The 15947-nt window shown below is 40.1% G+C and overlaps 1 protein-coding gene across 9 annotated transcripts in view; it reads right to left on the bottom strand.

The window, feature by feature from the left end:
* Positions 1 to 1265: 1265 nt before the first annotated feature.
* The window catches only part of LOC101919768 (immunoglobulin kappa light chain), a 28137-nt gene continuing 13455 nt past the window's right edge, over positions 1266 to 15947 (bottom strand). For 7 of the 9 annotated variants that reach the window (XM_055804212.1, XM_055804210.1, XM_055804204.1 and 4 more), the window contains exons 4-6: positions 11097 to 11390; positions 9601 to 9672; positions 7680 to 8798 (exon numbers count right to left, since the gene is read on the bottom strand). In XM_055804212.1, the coding sequence (XP_055660187.1) occupies positions 8665 to 8798; positions 9601 to 9672; positions 11097 to 11390 (500 nt within the window). In that variant the 3' untranslated portion in view covers positions 7680 to 8664. Of the gene's footprint in view, positions 4639 to 7156; positions 7539 to 7679; positions 8799 to 9600; positions 9673 to 11096; positions 11391 to 15947 lie in introns of those variants that run through there. The other 2 variants (XM_055804207.1, XM_055804206.1) reach the window with 2 other exon arrangements.

Genomic DNA, 15947 nt, shown 5'->3' on the forward strand with positions numbered 1-15947 from the left:
CTCTGAGCTAACTCTAACCTGGGCATTTTGAATGCTATTTTTGTCACTGAGACTCCTTTCAGCTAGTCTCTGACATGTTCTTACTGAATAGACCCGTGATTTAATCCTCTGCAATCATCCCACAAAGCCACATTCTTTGTCACAAGACTGACTTTTTTCAGCCTAGTACCTCCTAAACTTTACACCTGAGTATCTGCAAGTATCAGCCATGAAGACTGGAATGTGTATTTTAGTCTCGTGAGAGTAGGTTATGAATTTTAACTAGACAATATCAAGTGATGAGGGGTTTTTTTGGCCCACATTCATCTCTGTAGAGTTAGAGCTGTGTCTGGGATGTCATAGAAGGAGGAATATGTATGTACATATATTCAATTTCATGCTGTATGATGTTTTATACAGCAGTCATCTCTGTCCCAGGAGAGTTAAAGCATGTATCAGTGAAGAGTAGGGTATGAGACATGTCAGGATGTGCATCAAAACCTCATCCTGTTGAAGCCACTTAAATACAAGTCTAATAGGCCAAAGACCTTCCCAAAGATATTTTGGGTTCTTACGTCCTGCATAAACCAGATCAATGTAGCATGAAGTATCTAGTGAGACACTTTTCTTCATACACTGTTTATGAGACTGCAGTTTTCATGAGGAATGTTTGTCAGACTCCCAAGTAAGGCAAGTTTTACGTACATTGGGTTAGGACCTGATAGAAGATTCATTAAATTGTTTTTTTTTTTTTGGAAGTTGTTCCTCTTCTCTCACCTGAGTATTTATTCAAAACCTCTTTATTGAAAAACAAAACCTCAAAGTTTAAACTTTTTAGCCCCTCATTTCATTATACCATTTTCTAGTAAAATAGAATTGGGATGAGGGGAGCTTTTTCAGCCTGATAGTTCATTAGCTAAATTGCCTGAATGGTCTTCATGTTTCCAAATGTGCGGTTTACCATGTTCCGTGGGATTTTGCACTGTAGCTAATAAAACTTTGTGATCATTGCAAGTGATCATGAAAAAAATCTTCAGACATCAAGTGCAATATAAGGCATCACTTTAATGAAATAAAATTAATCTTTGGTATAATATATTTGCAAATGTGAAGAGTTTTTGGAAGTGCTAGTGATTGAGCAGGGAAGTTTCCTGAAGCAGTGACTTGTGAGAAACAGAACTTCATCCCTGGCTATGAAACAGGCACAGTGGCTGCAAGAAAGGCAGCCTCACTTGTCAGTCATATTTGCTTAAATTATGTATAGAAAAAATTCTCCATTACACTGGCACATTTGTAGAATTTATTCTCAGTGTAGTTTGTGAAAAACAGCTATGGATAATTTGAATTAAAAGATACAGTGGCTTAAAAATTAACAAATGCTGTGTTGAAGATGTGTTTCAGGGTGTGATGTGGGTAAAGGGAAAGGCAGGAGATACAGTCGGAGAGAAGTGGAATTAATAGCACTTCCCGGTGCCAGGGAATAGTTAGGTTTTTTGTTCTTTTAATTGCTAATTAAACCACGAGGAGGATTAACTTCAATACTTACTTACATTTTCTTGAATGCAAGATGTATGGCAAGAGGTGCAGCTGGGAGTGAGTTCATGTGCAGCCCAGTTGTAGACATCGTCTTTTAAAGAGCTGCGCTTGCCTGAATTATCTTCAGGGCATGATCTAGTGAGCATTAAAGCTTTCTGAACAAGGGAAGCTGTTGAGCCGTCTGGTGGCTGGCTGTGGGGTGGTTCCATGAGGACTTACTGGCTCAGCACCCAGAGTAAACTTCTGGGAGATGAAGGAGCAGCAGACAGATGAAGTTGGGCAGCGCTCTCCTCTTCCTTTGGGCTCTAAAGAGTCATGTATTGAAGGGTAGGTGTGTTTGTTTCATCTAATGGAGCACCATGTGTGTTTTTACAGCGTCTGGTGTGTGTGTTGAGGGAATATTTAAGTACAGGCAATAAGCTTCCACACTTTCAAGAAGTGCTGATATTAGTACAAAAGAGTTCAGGTAGCAATCAGCTTCTCTCTCCTGTCACTGTCCACTTCAGTCCATTACCTGTTGGCAAAGGAGATCTTTTGTATTTTCTGCGTTTATACATTGCTTTGTGTGTCTAGTCCTCTTGTCAAGCTTGGGACTCATTCAGGAGTGGGAAAGACCAAAGAGCCCATTTTCCAGAGAGGCTGCTCCAGGCTGCAGAGCCATGCTGGGCAGAAGCCCTGTGTCAGCCCCCGAGCGAGGGAACGGGATGGCTGGGAGCCCTCCTTTAGGTTAGCTCCTTTCTCTGAGCACTGACTCCGTCAGTCCTGACTCTCAAACAACCGATTTTCCTTTTGGAGTACGAGGGACAGGGCCTTGGACTCCAGGGCTGTGCACTTAAATGCTGAGCACCTAACCTGTGTGCCCAGGGCCTGTGCAAGCCATCTGCTTCTCCTGGTCACCCTCCCAGTAGTAGATATTGTACCAGAGGAGCCAGCTCCAAGGCTGTCCTTTGTCTCTGTGTTTGCGGACTTTTAAATTTCTGATTTGTGTGCGTTGACTAATACACAGATTAACCCAGAGTGATCCCCATCGAGCTCATTGGGATGTGGTGTATTTTTCCCAGAGCTCTGTGGCAGGAACAGTCCTGGAATCATCTGTAGGATAAATTGATGCAAAGCTGGTATTGCAGGAAGGAGCAGCTGGCCGTACCACTTCTGTGTTTGGTGCACGCATGATTGGAACAGCTTGCAGTGAAGTGTTGCAGAGGTTTGTAACAGAAACGACTGGTGTGGGTGCAGTACAAAAGGAAAAGTGCAGTGGGAGGAGGGGAGCTGGCCTCGTGCTTGCGGCTGTGACAAATGAACGGCGGCACCTTTCAAACACACGGCAGCTATTGCAATCATACCCCGTGTCCTCTGTGGTGCTGTCCTTGGTTGGAGTTGGCTACATGTGGTCAGATTTCCCTCCTTTGGGAGTGACTGGTGAGTGGCAGCCAGGAATGCTGTGCTCTCTCATCTTTGGAGTAACCACCAAACACTAACAGCACCCTTTGCCATCTTAAATTTTAAAGTTATAAATGTTGGTGCTATTTTTCACAGCTTAATTGCTGCCTTAACGGTTTCTGAGTGGGGTTTTTTGACAGCACTGTCTTTATGCCTTAATGATATTCACCTAGATGGTTCACCAATGTTTCTTCCCACTCTTAATGGTGTTGTGAGGGAAGAAAAACAGAACTATTGACCCTGTGTCCTGTGGAACGCTAATCTGCCAGGAGTCTGAGCTGCGTCTCTTGCTACCTAGTGAGATGCTGGTTACCTGGCTTCTGAAGCTCGGCAGCCCCTTGCTTTCTGACCTGGCATTTCACTATGATGAGCTAGGCTGGAAGACCTTTGCTGAAGAAGGGATTTTTGTTCCTTCCACACCTTTGTTTCAGAAAGCATCTTCATAGTGGAAGTGCTGTCTGGCTGGTACTCTTCGCCAGAGCTTGTCTAAAGGAGCGTGCCAGAGTTCAGCCGTCAGCCTTTCCCAAAGCTTTCTGAAGGAAGAAGGTTCTTTGCCCCAGAAGTAGAGGGCAGCAGAAGCAGGACAGCCAGCCCTGGGGTTAAAGTATTCATAAACTTTCATGGCTTTGGTAAGCCCATATGCACATTCTGTGTGTTTTCCCTTGCATTAAGGAGTTTACTAGCATTTATTTTGCAAGCTTCTATGAAGGCGAGTAGGTATGCTCTGTACCTCCTGGGAACTGGACCGTATTCAAGACGGATGTTAAAAGCTTTCTCAAGAAGAGTTAGGACTCGATGAAACAGTAAGAAACCTGGCGGTGTCTTGGCATAAGAAATGACTGCAGCTCCGTCTAGGGGTGATGAAGCATCAGGACAACGTTAAGCATGATGCTGTGCGGTAGGAGTGCACTGCAAATTAAGGTCTGGTTTTGACACAGGAGATACTTTGGAGGGGAAAACACGAGTTAGAGAAATACAGGTCATGAATGAAATACCCTGCTTACCGGGCCATCTGCTGAGGCTGCAGGTACAGTCAGTCTTTCCTGCGTGGAGGTTCTTGAAGCCTTACGCAGTGGCATGGTCCCTGTGAGTACTGTGGACTAAAACCACGCTAATGGCTCAAAAGGAAAATGTATTTTAGTTAAATACAACAGAGACTCAGTGATCCGGTTTTGGTTGCTGGTGGACTGAGGAATCTTGGTGGAAACAGTGCTTTCACCAAAAAAGCAGATCAAAACTATGCAACACAAGCTGTTAGTTAGTATTTTTAAGAGGAGGTCCAGCCTTTTGCTGTGGGTAAAACAGTCAAACTGGAAGATTCAGAAAATTTTGAAAGACTATGCTCATGCTGGAAATGTTTTCCTTTTGCTCTTTTATTTGTGACTGTGCTTGAAGATAGGAATGGCTGATGTCTCTGACTCACCCTCCATCTATTCTTTCTCTTCCTCTCTGCCCCCACGCATGAGTTGAACAAACAAATGTGTTACCCGTTGCAGTCTGGCCTGGTTCGTGCCGTGTGTGTGTCCGGCTGCTGTGCCTCCTATGGCAAGTGGTGGCGAAGGGCCGGTGACTGGCGGTGCTTTGAGCTCAGTGAGCTGCCGCTTGAGCCTCAGCAACAGCTTCTGCACTTTCTTTCTGCTAGTCTGCCCCAGCTGTCAAGCAAATAGTGTTGGTCCAAGCACCCTTTATGGGTATGAGAAATGAAATTACATTAAATTATGTGAAAGTGGTTAGAGACTTCATACTAAGGGTGAAGGGACTAGATAGGAAGTCTTGGTTGCTGAGTAATTGTTCAGCTAGTATCACACAATCAGCCTGGAAACAGTTTATTCTTACGGTTATTTTACAATTTGAGCCTCAAAATGTTATGCTGTTCCAGGAAAGGAAAGGAAAAGTCTCCCTGAGGTGACTAATCCATCGAGGCACCTTCCTGCAAAGTTGTGCCTCCCACGGGAGCACGTACTCTGTGACTACCTAAGCTTTCTTTTGGGGCCTTTGAGCACTTTGTCACAGCAGAGACCTGTATCTTCTTGTAGTGTGCTTTGGTTGACTATGAGAGATGATTTCCTCATTTGGGGAATTACTTCATTTATTTTAGATAGGTTATCTTGCCCCATGCATTCCCTTTGCCACAAATGGCAAAGCTTCAGCTGGGGGAAGAATGAAATCTTCTTGAGAAGCTGAAGCTTCTGATTTGAAGTCTTTTAGTGCTCACTGGGAACAGTGAATGGCCTTTTCTTATGGGCCTCTCTGTTTTCAATACCTGTTGACTCTCATCTTCGTTCATCCTGACTTCTGTAAAAGAAAATCTCTGGGAGAAGTTCTGGGGATTTGGAAACTGTGGCTATAGAGTCTGTGGGTGACGTGCTGGTGGAGCTGCTGACAGCAGAGTTTATTCATTAGAAAACAAAGGGAATGGCTCCCGTGTGCTCGCAAATAATACCTCGCAAAGATGGATCTTCTTGACTTATGTGTATTAGGTTGCCTCCAGGTGTTATGAAAGTATTTGTCCAAGAGGTGTCTGGTAGTTCCTGAGGTTAAGCTTCTGAGAAATAGGTAATTACTGGAAAGTGTTGCCTTGTATGCCTTATCAGGGCACATGTAATACAATGAAGTAAAACTTACCTATGGTGGAACTATGTTTCCTGATTGTTTGGTCTCATTAGGTAAAACCTGTCAATCAATTCCTTGTTGTTAATCATCATTTGACCTGTTTCCCTGTCAATATCTATAGGTGCAAAGGAACACATTTTCAAACTATTCCTCTGAGATTTTTTTTTTATTTCCACAGCGCTTCCTAAGTGTTTGCCTGTGCCCCAGCTGTTTCAAAATCTTGAACTTGTTAGTCCACTATTTGAATCTCTCTTAAAATTTATTAGTGTTGGTACCTAGTATCACCAGTAGCTAGCTGTTGGCAGACTGCTATAATCCTTATGCAGATCTTTCTTGTTTATAGCTGCATGTGAGGGGAACCCACAAGTAGTTTTTCATATCACCTGTTGCAGGTTATTTTGGTAGCTGAGTTATCAATGTTCTCAAGCATGTAAGTTGTTGTACAGTATAGGACACAAAATTATTCTAGCAAGATAAAGAATGCATTGTGCCCATTACTACTTTGTGCTTTCACGGCAAAAGTTGATCCCATTCCGTCTTATTTTCATTGGAAGCACCAGATTGCCTGTGACCATTTTCGTAGTATTGCATTAATTCTGCAGCTCTGTATCAGGAGTAGAGCAGCTGTAATGCTTATAATTGTAGAAGCTTGAAATCACTGGAAATGAGTTGTGACAAGACATATTACTTGAGAAGACATGTCTTTCAAGTGTTGACAAAGTCCTGACAACAGAACTTTACACTTAATAGATAACAATCAAACTCTGACTTGCACTCCTGATAAATAAAACTGCAAGTCCTGCAGACATCCTGCAGCACCCATGTTTTTGAGTAGCAATAGCCCCTACATGTACATATCACAAGCATGCAGTTAGACCAATACGCGTAGTCAACAGCGAATTTCACTGTGTTATTTGCATGTAACTTAGGCATGTGGTTTTTATCACTTTATATTTGCATTAGAAGGAAATGGCTTAGAAGTATACTGTGGTAAAAGGCAGGACGGCTGTGGTCTAACTGTCCTCAGCTTATCACCCCTTCTCATCACAGCCTACCTCCTCTGAACCAGTTGTGACTGGTTCAGTTTACAGGGTTTTTCCACTAAATAACCAAACCTTCCCGCAAACAAACATCCCAGCACCCAGAAGCCTTAAAAATCCACTCGTCCTCTACTTTGGGCTAAATAAATAAGAATTAAAAACTTTGTATGAGCAGTATATGTCTGTATAAAACTTGAGGGACACGTGAGCTGTTGCAGAGGTAAAACCTGCAGCCATGTACTTGAGAAACCCCAGAAACTGTGAGGCAGTAGCCATGTTCAGCAGGGTTCTGGGTTGCAGGCAGGCAGTGGGGTTTGTGCAAAAAGCTTTAAAAGCTGTGTTTCCCCTCTGTTTTCCTGCGCTGCATGGACAGCATCTTTCAGTTTCACGTATGAGACACGACAAGTGGATTTGGGGATCATTTTAGTGAAAGAGATCTTGGCTTCTTAATGCAACCAAGTGTTTCTCTAGCAGGGATAAAGGCAGGGGAGACCGGGACAGTAGTATCAACGATTCTACTAAAATCTACAGTAACTGCATTCCAAAAATACCTTTGTATCTGTTTGATTTCACTTTTATTGGAACTGATCCTTAACAAATAATAGCATGGGCTATCAGCTGTTTCTCAGAGTTTGGCTGAACACTAGACATTACATCTTTCTTCACATCGAAGAGCAGCATGACATTGAAGGCAGCAATTAGTTGCATTGGCTTCAATATGCAGGTTGTAAAATAGCTTGTAAGATCTGCTGTTAGTAAAGTTGCTGTGGTTGTCAGAGCTGAGCATGACTATGTTCTCCTTCCCTTGCAATGGCGTGAGCCTTAGAAGGCAGCCCTGTAGTAATGGCACTGCATTTTCCCCGACTGGGCTTAGTTCTTCAACAGAAAAGATGTAACAAGCTAGCTCCTATGTTCCGTGCAAAAGTGTTCCTGTTTAATACATTGACAAGCAGAAAACTGACAATTTTAAGGATCTTTGGTTTCCTGAGGAATTTATAGGAACAGTCAGGCTTTCTAGCCATCTTAGTACATCTCGGTGGGAATGCTGGAGAAAAGCACTGGCCTCACAAATGCACCTGGAGGAAAGCTTTTATTGCCCTCTACATCGTCACAGGTACAGTGAGCATAAATGCTGCAGGCACTTATTTCCATTCTTACGGCAGTGTTTTGCCCCAGACTGAGCAAATGCTTTACCCCAATAAGTCTACTACCAACTTTTTCACAGAAACCTGAAAGGAACTGATTTCTTGAACTTGGAGATAAAAGAGTTCGGAGTCCCAAACCTGAGAACTTTTTGTCTGTTGTGAAAACACTTCCTCTGTCAAATTGCCAGATTTAAGGTTTTGCTCAGCTTAAAAAGGTATCTCTAAACAAGATGATGTTCGTGATCATTACAATTATTTTCTTTCCTCACAATGTGCAGGTTTTCAGTCTGTGTCACAGTGCTGGTGGGGGGGCCTGCTGGATTTCTTCCATTTCTGTACGTGTGAACTTGAGAGTTTTTATGTGTGTCTCAATTCTTATTTCAAAAATATTACATTCACTTTTAAAATTGTGTTTAATTGACTGTTACAGCACACATCACTCCAGAATATTTAAATCCTGATTTGGTGAATACATGAGAGTTGCAATAAATCATTGAAAGTAAAAATGAACAAATACCTGTGCATTTACAGCACAGGAATGCTCCTAATTAAGCCTTAAGCGCAGTGACAAAATGCATCTGTGCTTTATATGTCAAAAGCCCCATTACACCTCTAAACTTCTGCATGCGTAACTACTTTTAACATGAACACCTTCCTCATTTTGCAATATAGACTTTGGATTAAAATCCAAGGTATGTAGCCCTACTCCTTTTGCCCACCTCAGTTCAATACTCAGAAAAATTATGAAAACCAGACTGATATAAAAACACTAGCAGTAAAGCAAAACAAGCCCTATGCACTAATGCCAGCAAACTATTTTGGTATTTTTTTTGTTGTTGTTACACCTAACACTGAAAGCAGGAGAGTCTGTATGGATAAGTATATAGCAAAGCAAATTGAAGATGGACCATTTATGCTTTCTTTCCTTGTTGCTTGGTTGGAGCCCACATTCTGTACATGAAGAGGAGGACGATGACGTAGTACATGGAGCTTTTCAGTAGAAGGGCGATGTATACTAAATACGCTGTCCTGTGGAACAAGTGATCTGGAACAAACATAAGACAAAAAAGTCTGGTTTGATGTCAATACTGTACACCCTCCTAAATGACAGGTAGAACTGGGACTGTGTAGTCTGTTTACTGCTGCGATTGCATTAATTCCAGTAGACAGTGGGTAAATACATATGATATCTGACTGTCCCTTGTTTCTTTTTTTTATAAAAACAATATATATAAATTTATATAAACCCACTGTTTATTAGCAGTGGGTTTGCACTGCTAATAAGCTCTAGACCAAGTGGATTTCTGCCTCCATGCCACTGGCTTGTTATTCTCTGCAAAGGCAAGAACATAATTGTAGCACTTCCAGCACGGATTACTGGTAGCACCATGTTTACCTGAATCCTTTTGTGAGGGATTTTTTGAGCATAAGTGCTCATGATCCTTCCTAAATCCCTCTTCAAGCTAAAAGAAAATTTCTTTGTCCTAAGTGCTGGGCAATTGCTAGGCTGATGGAGCATCAGCTGAAGCGTATAGCATTTAACTACTTCAGATCTTTCTAAAAGTGATGCTTAATGTGGGCTAATAATCTAGTAGCTGAACAGCTTCTGTAGCATCCTAATAAAGCTCCTAATAATGCTACCTAATAAAGGTAGGAGAGGCCCTTGTAATCCACAACAGAAGTGAATTCAGAGTAGCACTGAAGCATTTTTAAATTACAGACTCCAGACTTAAAAGATTTCCTGTACGCTATTTAGATAATTTTCATGATGTTCTGAGCATATGTAGCAATCTCTAACTCCTGCATGATGTGCCTCACTTTCCCACGTTTTAATACTTTTCAATTACCTCTATTAAAAACAGTGCCGTTTCCAGGATGTGTGCTGCAGTCCTCGTCCTGAAGTGCATTTTTTTTAGAATCTAATGGGAAAAGATTGCCCCAGTTAGGCTTTTCTTTAATTTTAACAAACATGAATTTAGAAATGGGGGGGGGAGAAGAGGCAGTACAGCAACAGTGAAATGGAAAGTTAATATTAAACAACAAAACCAAGATGTTTAAGATCTTCTGCAGAGCAGAGAATACAAGTAGGATTCATTTGCAGAGAGAATTTGAAGTGGGGAAATGCTTATAGAGAAGTGACTGGGTATTTGTTGCCCGAAGTGGGAGGTTTGCCTTTGCCCTTTCAGGAATGTGTCTATTAGGCTGTTACATGGCAGAGTCGCTTTTATTTGGAGTTGCAATTAATTTGACCACCTGATCTTGTCACTGAGGTAGCTGGAGTCTGCCTTCATAATGTACTGTTATTGAAAAGGCAGAATAATTTACATTGGAAGGGACCCCAGTTAGTCTGTTACTTGAATGGTTGCTCAACACTAAAGAGTAATCTTGAAGAGAGTATGATCTAAGGTTCCCTGTTGGGAATGTGATATTTTGGTGGTGGTGGTTCTCTAAAATAAACACTTGTTCTGCTTCAAGCAGCAAATTTGTGTTTGTTCTTGGTTACACTGTTTGCATGCATTAATACATAGGCTTAAAGGCATTGGTACTACATCCCTAAATGCATCCTCCACCTAATTAAACTTAAAGCATATTTATGTCAGAATATACTTTGAAGGTTGAAATGTAATGGTTATTTTGTGGCCATGCTGTCACTTACTGGAGTTACATTAATTTATAGTAAGTTGAACAGAGGTAGGTGCTCAGAAAAGATTAATTTAAACCAATATAGGCAGCTTTTCTTAAAGATTTTACTGTGATTTAAACAATTTTCATTGATGATTGGTTACTTTTTCTTTAAAATTGCACTGTTTTTCAGATTTTGCTTTGCATAATCAATCTTTCCACAATTAAATGATATGTCTTATTTTCATACATAGTTATTGCCTTACTATTGCTGACTATGGTTAAGTAATATATTTAAACTTTGCTCTACATCCCCAGCAACCTCATTTTTAAATCATTAGGGTTTTTTTTTTTTTATCGCTATGACTAATATCGGGGGGTATCAGGGGGACTTAGACCTGTAAGCCATGGGTAACAGAGAGGTAATACCGTTTTCAGAAACTTCTGTAGACTAGAAAGTAACCAATGCGGCTCAGTGCAGACCTTGTGGAGCTATGCTAGGTAACCCCCGATGATGATCAAGAACTGCTCTTTTCCTATTACAAAGGGGTGTTCGTCTTTCCTGGGAAAAATGTGATAGTTTTTTAGCTACTGTTGTGCCAAGGAGCACAGGTGGTTTCATGAAGAGTAATAGAAAGCATTATTTCTATAATTTTGTTGCAAAGAGAAAGTGACATCTATAATTGCACACAGGATGAAATTTTTAACATGTAGTATATACCTCGTGTCATCAGTGAATGCTGTTGGCTTTCGTGTTCGTATTTGCAGTAATAGTTCTTGTGTTTGTTCTCCGCTGGTACAGTTAACCAGCTGCCGACTGAGTATTCATCCCCTTCTGCGGGCTTCCAAGTGTCTCCTTTTACTACATTGTCTGTTATCTCCTTATTTTCTTCATCGGTCCATGTCACCCGAATAACTTCTGGGTAGAATTTCTCAATAAGGCAAACATATGTTATCTGATTTTCATGGGTCTTCTGCAGGATTTCAGAGTTTTCTGGTGGGGAACTTCCTTTGTCTGGATTGGTTATTGGAAGAAAAAAAATTAACAAAAAGTGTTGGAAGATCAGTAGCACAGAGCAAATAAATACACAGCCACAAAATACGAATTTTAAGAGAAACAACCTAAATGTCTTATTAATAAATGTTTTAGCTCTCTAATTTGTTATGGAATACTTGGCATGGGAATAGAATTGTTTCATGTATGGAAGGAATTTTAGGTAACGGGATGGATGAGTTACAGCTGTTTCTGTCCTTGAAGTAAAAAAGTTTTTGGCAAGCTGGATGCACCTGGCATTCAAACACACTTTGCATTAAAGCCCAGATGGCAAGTTTTACTTTTCAGTCAAACCCAGTTACAATACTATTTAGAATACCTGGAAATAGAAAATATTACTTTCAACCTTACTTTTAAAAATGTTGTTCTGTAGAGAACTAAAACGAATAGAAGCTTTTATGAATATGGTACAGAAAATCAAGCTCAAAATCAGAAGGTAAGGCTCAATTCAAATATTCTAAACTCATTTTTGTTTAGATAATATAGTCTTCTAGAGTCTGAAGAAGGTTTGATCTAAGCTTTGATCCTGTACCATGTGCATGGGGAAACATTATCTAAGTCCTAAATTGTTTAGTGAACACTAACATCTAGACTGCTTCATTCTTGCTTCTTGTCAAGCAGCACATCTGATAGAGGAAGACTAGAGTAGACTAGGTCTGCTCTGTAATGCTAGAGTAGATTAAAAAGTATCTCACAAAAGATTTTTTGAGTATTTAATTAGAAAAATAAATTTAACTTTGCTTAATTAAAACCTTAGAAACCTACTCAAAATGTTTTAAAGGTTATTTTTTAGAAATGTTAAGAACCTGAAGTATTGCTGAAAATATTAATAATCTCCCTTGAAACGGAGATAGAAAACTTGAGGCAACTACTTGAAAGCCTATATCCCAGAGCCTTCCAAGCAGCACTGCTGTCAGAGCGCGTATTTGTCTGCACAAGTCTTTGGCGATTACTAAGTAGTCGTAGTAGTTCCTGAAAGAGCTTTGTTCATTTCTTTGGTAAGAGGAATTCAATATTGCTGTATACTGGTTATGCAAAAACAACTGCATGAAGATTTTGTCTGTAGTTTGTTAAAGGTAGACCACCTACCTTCCAAATCTTTGCAGTTTTATGCCCCCAGTATAACTCCCCACTGCTAATTAATGAACATCTGCTTTATTTAAATAATTTTTTTAAGCTGACATTAATTTTGTGATTTTTTGCGTAGAGGAAAAAATGCAACAAATGTTAAATATCAAAACAAACCAGAACTGTTGTTGTCGAGGGCATTGATTGAGCTACCATATTTCCTCTAGATATTTTTTCCTAGAAAAAAATATTTTTTTCTGGGATGCTGACTATTTTTGACCACCCAATTTAAAAATACATGCACACTAGACCGCTATTTAACTGAATTAATGAAAGGCTATGACTGAACGGTCATGACTTCTCTCAAGCCTAGTCGGGGGGCTTCTGCTCATTTTGGTCCTAATCCTCTGCATGTTGAGGTCACTGTTACCCACTTAAATGGGTGTGGGATCAGGACTGTTCACTACCCAGGATTTCCCCCTGCATTTTAATCATCTGATTATTTATTGTCTGCCTGCAGATAACTGGTGCTGCAGTGCATCCAGGAGAGCTCAGTTACTCTTGGCTGGAATAAGTCAGCTTTGTTAAGACAAATCCATGGGGAAGGATCTTCCCCTTGACCAGACAGAGAGATGCAGAGGTTCAGCCGTGGTTTAGGTGACTTGTTGGCACTCACAATGTTTTCCTGTGTAGCACCTCTGTTCCCCCTGCTCTGAGGCCAACGGGCGATCTACAGCCGCATTCCTGGATTACCCTGAACCTGCTGCTCTTGGCAGTACGCTTTGCACAAGGCAGTGACCTGGTGTGCCCCTGAGTATCCAAAGTAAGTTACATTTCAGCAATTTATGGTTTATGTGAAGTCCTATAGTTCATCCTGACCTCTTTTATGCAAGCACTTGGGTGCTAAAGAAATTAATTCTGCTACGGCAACGTCCACATCACTTTTCTGTATTATACTTTTAAATCTCTATTTTAACCTGCATTATAATTTTAAAGTAGCATATCACATTCCCTTTCATCTAGATGCTGGATTATCAGAATAATAAAATAATATTTTCATAGATATTAAAAAACTTACCAGAAACAATAAGCTTTGTGCCAGTTCCAAAGATTATGTTAGAATAGCACTGTATACAAGTCCTTTGTAAAAGCCCATCTAGCCTCAATGTTCATAAAACCTCCTCCTGCGTCCCAGCCTAGCCTCATTTTCTTATTAGAAATGCAGCTGTTTCTTTTGACACTGATTTCTATGATTAAAACTTCCTTTACAAAAAGGCGTATGCATGAACCTGTGTTTGCTCATGCAAGGGATTTCACTTATGTTCGTCTTTGAGGTTTAAATAAATAAGCTTGCATGTACGCAGAATCTCAGGATTTGAAATACTGACAAAATGGGGGATGGAGCCCTAATGGGCCTTCAAAATCACAGAAATATTTAAGCAGATCCTGTGCACCTGAGATCTGTAATTTTCTAGACTGAGACTCCTTCATCATCCCCTGAGATTTCTATGGAAAACGTGAGGAACAGTAAAGGTTATCACCTTGACAACATGGTAAAGAATGTGTTTATATGTATGTTCATGTACATCTGTATATGAATATATATCCTACAACAAGAACCTAGCACTGCACCAGTTCAAGCTGATCTTCCTGGGCCACAGCTTTAGGATCTGAACATCTGCTCTATCTAAATAATTTTTTAAAAGCTGATGCTAATTTTCTGATTTTTTTTTTCTTTTTTTGGGGGGAAAAAGGCAACAGATATTTATTGTTGGCATATTTTTGAAGACATTCTGTGTATTTGCCAGGTGGAGATCTTAATAAAGACAGGAAAATGGAATCAAAAAATACTCTGGACTGCAAAGGTTGGCAATGCTGTTCCTTTAATACTAGATTTGTTTAAATGTTTGAATTAACACATCTGGAAAGGAAGAAACAAAACTAAACTGAAGCAGAAGAGCATGTTATATCTAGATAATATTTCTATATCCAAATAGCATATCTATCCATACCAGGGTTGTCATAGGTGATGTGCTTTGTGAAATGTGCTCAGTGTGAACATATGTGAATACATTTTAAATGAAAAGTGAGCTGCTTCCACAAGCTAACTGTAGGTAATCTCCATTTTTATTTGCCTCACTGGATTAAACCTTATATTATTAGGAGGAGTCCAAATCATCCAGATTTTGTCCACACAAAGAAAGCATTTTGATATTCATGGAATCATTTAGGTTGGAAAAAGACGTTTAAGATCATCAAGTCCAACTGTTAACCCAGGACTGCCAAGCCCACGGCTGAACCATGTGTCTAAGCACTGCATCTACACATTTTTTGAACACTTCCAGGGATGGTGATTTCACCACATCTCTGGGCAGCCTGCTCCAATGCATTATTATAAAAGTAGATAGTAAATTTCAGAATCCATTTCAGTTAAACATGGAATTCTGCCGTGCGTGCATAGGCAGTGCTCATGGGCAACCGTTTTTGTCTATGCTTAACTGCAAGTGAAGACTAGATACAGTTTTCAAAACTGACTTTTGTTATACAGAAGGTACTGCTTAAGACTATTTTTTTAAAGGCAGCAGAGAGATTTTAGGTGTTCATCTCCTTACAGCACTGTTTTTAAATTCCTGTGTAAATCCCTACCGCTGAATTTGAGCAACTAGATGGACAGGGTTTAAAGGTTGGTCTGGGTGAGCGGTGCAGTGTTTATGCATTGTGAGAAAACACATTAATTCGGACATGTATTTTTGTTAAAAAGCTTCCACTTTAAATGATCTGACTACTCTAGACCAATCTTCTGCATTTCATTCCCCCTAAAACAACGTAGTGATTCTTTGAAGTATTTCATACTCGTTGTTTAAAAACAAAGATGACTTAAGCATAAGGCTATCTACTTTCCAAAAGATAACCTTATGAGTTTCTTTAATTTTGGAGACTTAACATTGAAATGAAGGTGTGGACCAAATTCTGTTGTACCAGAAAATTGCTAACACTGTTACGGTTCTCTAACATTAATTTAGGGATTAACTTTGTCTTCTTTGTGCATCAGTCCTCCCAGGGATGCAGGTTTAAACTAATTTCTGAAATTATTTATTTGTTCCAGGAGAGTTGTGTGTGTTCAGAAGACCATGATGTAGCTCCTGTACCAGTGACATTGTACTCTGCAAAGCCTCATGACTAGGTTAGATGTTTCTTTTAGCTTTTCAACGCTTAATAAATTACCCTGACTAATTTTGGTAGACTAAAATTTAATTGTCTAGTTTGATATTATGCTCTTGGATTATCAAATCTAAATGGAGAGGCAGAGAGAGATGCTTCTAGCCGCTAGTTCATCCTGTCCCGTTTAGAGACTGCTACTAAGATAGAATAATTTCCACCTTGGTAATTGCCAATGTCTTTCCATTTACCATAAAATGACCCTAGATGCTTAACTTCAATGAAACACCT

This window comes from Falco peregrinus, chromosome 5 (genome assembly GCF_023634155.1).
Source record: "Falco peregrinus isolate bFalPer1 chromosome 5, bFalPer1.pri, whole genome shotgun sequence".
Taxonomy (NCBI): domain Eukaryota; kingdom Metazoa; phylum Chordata; class Aves; order Falconiformes; family Falconidae; genus Falco; species Falco peregrinus.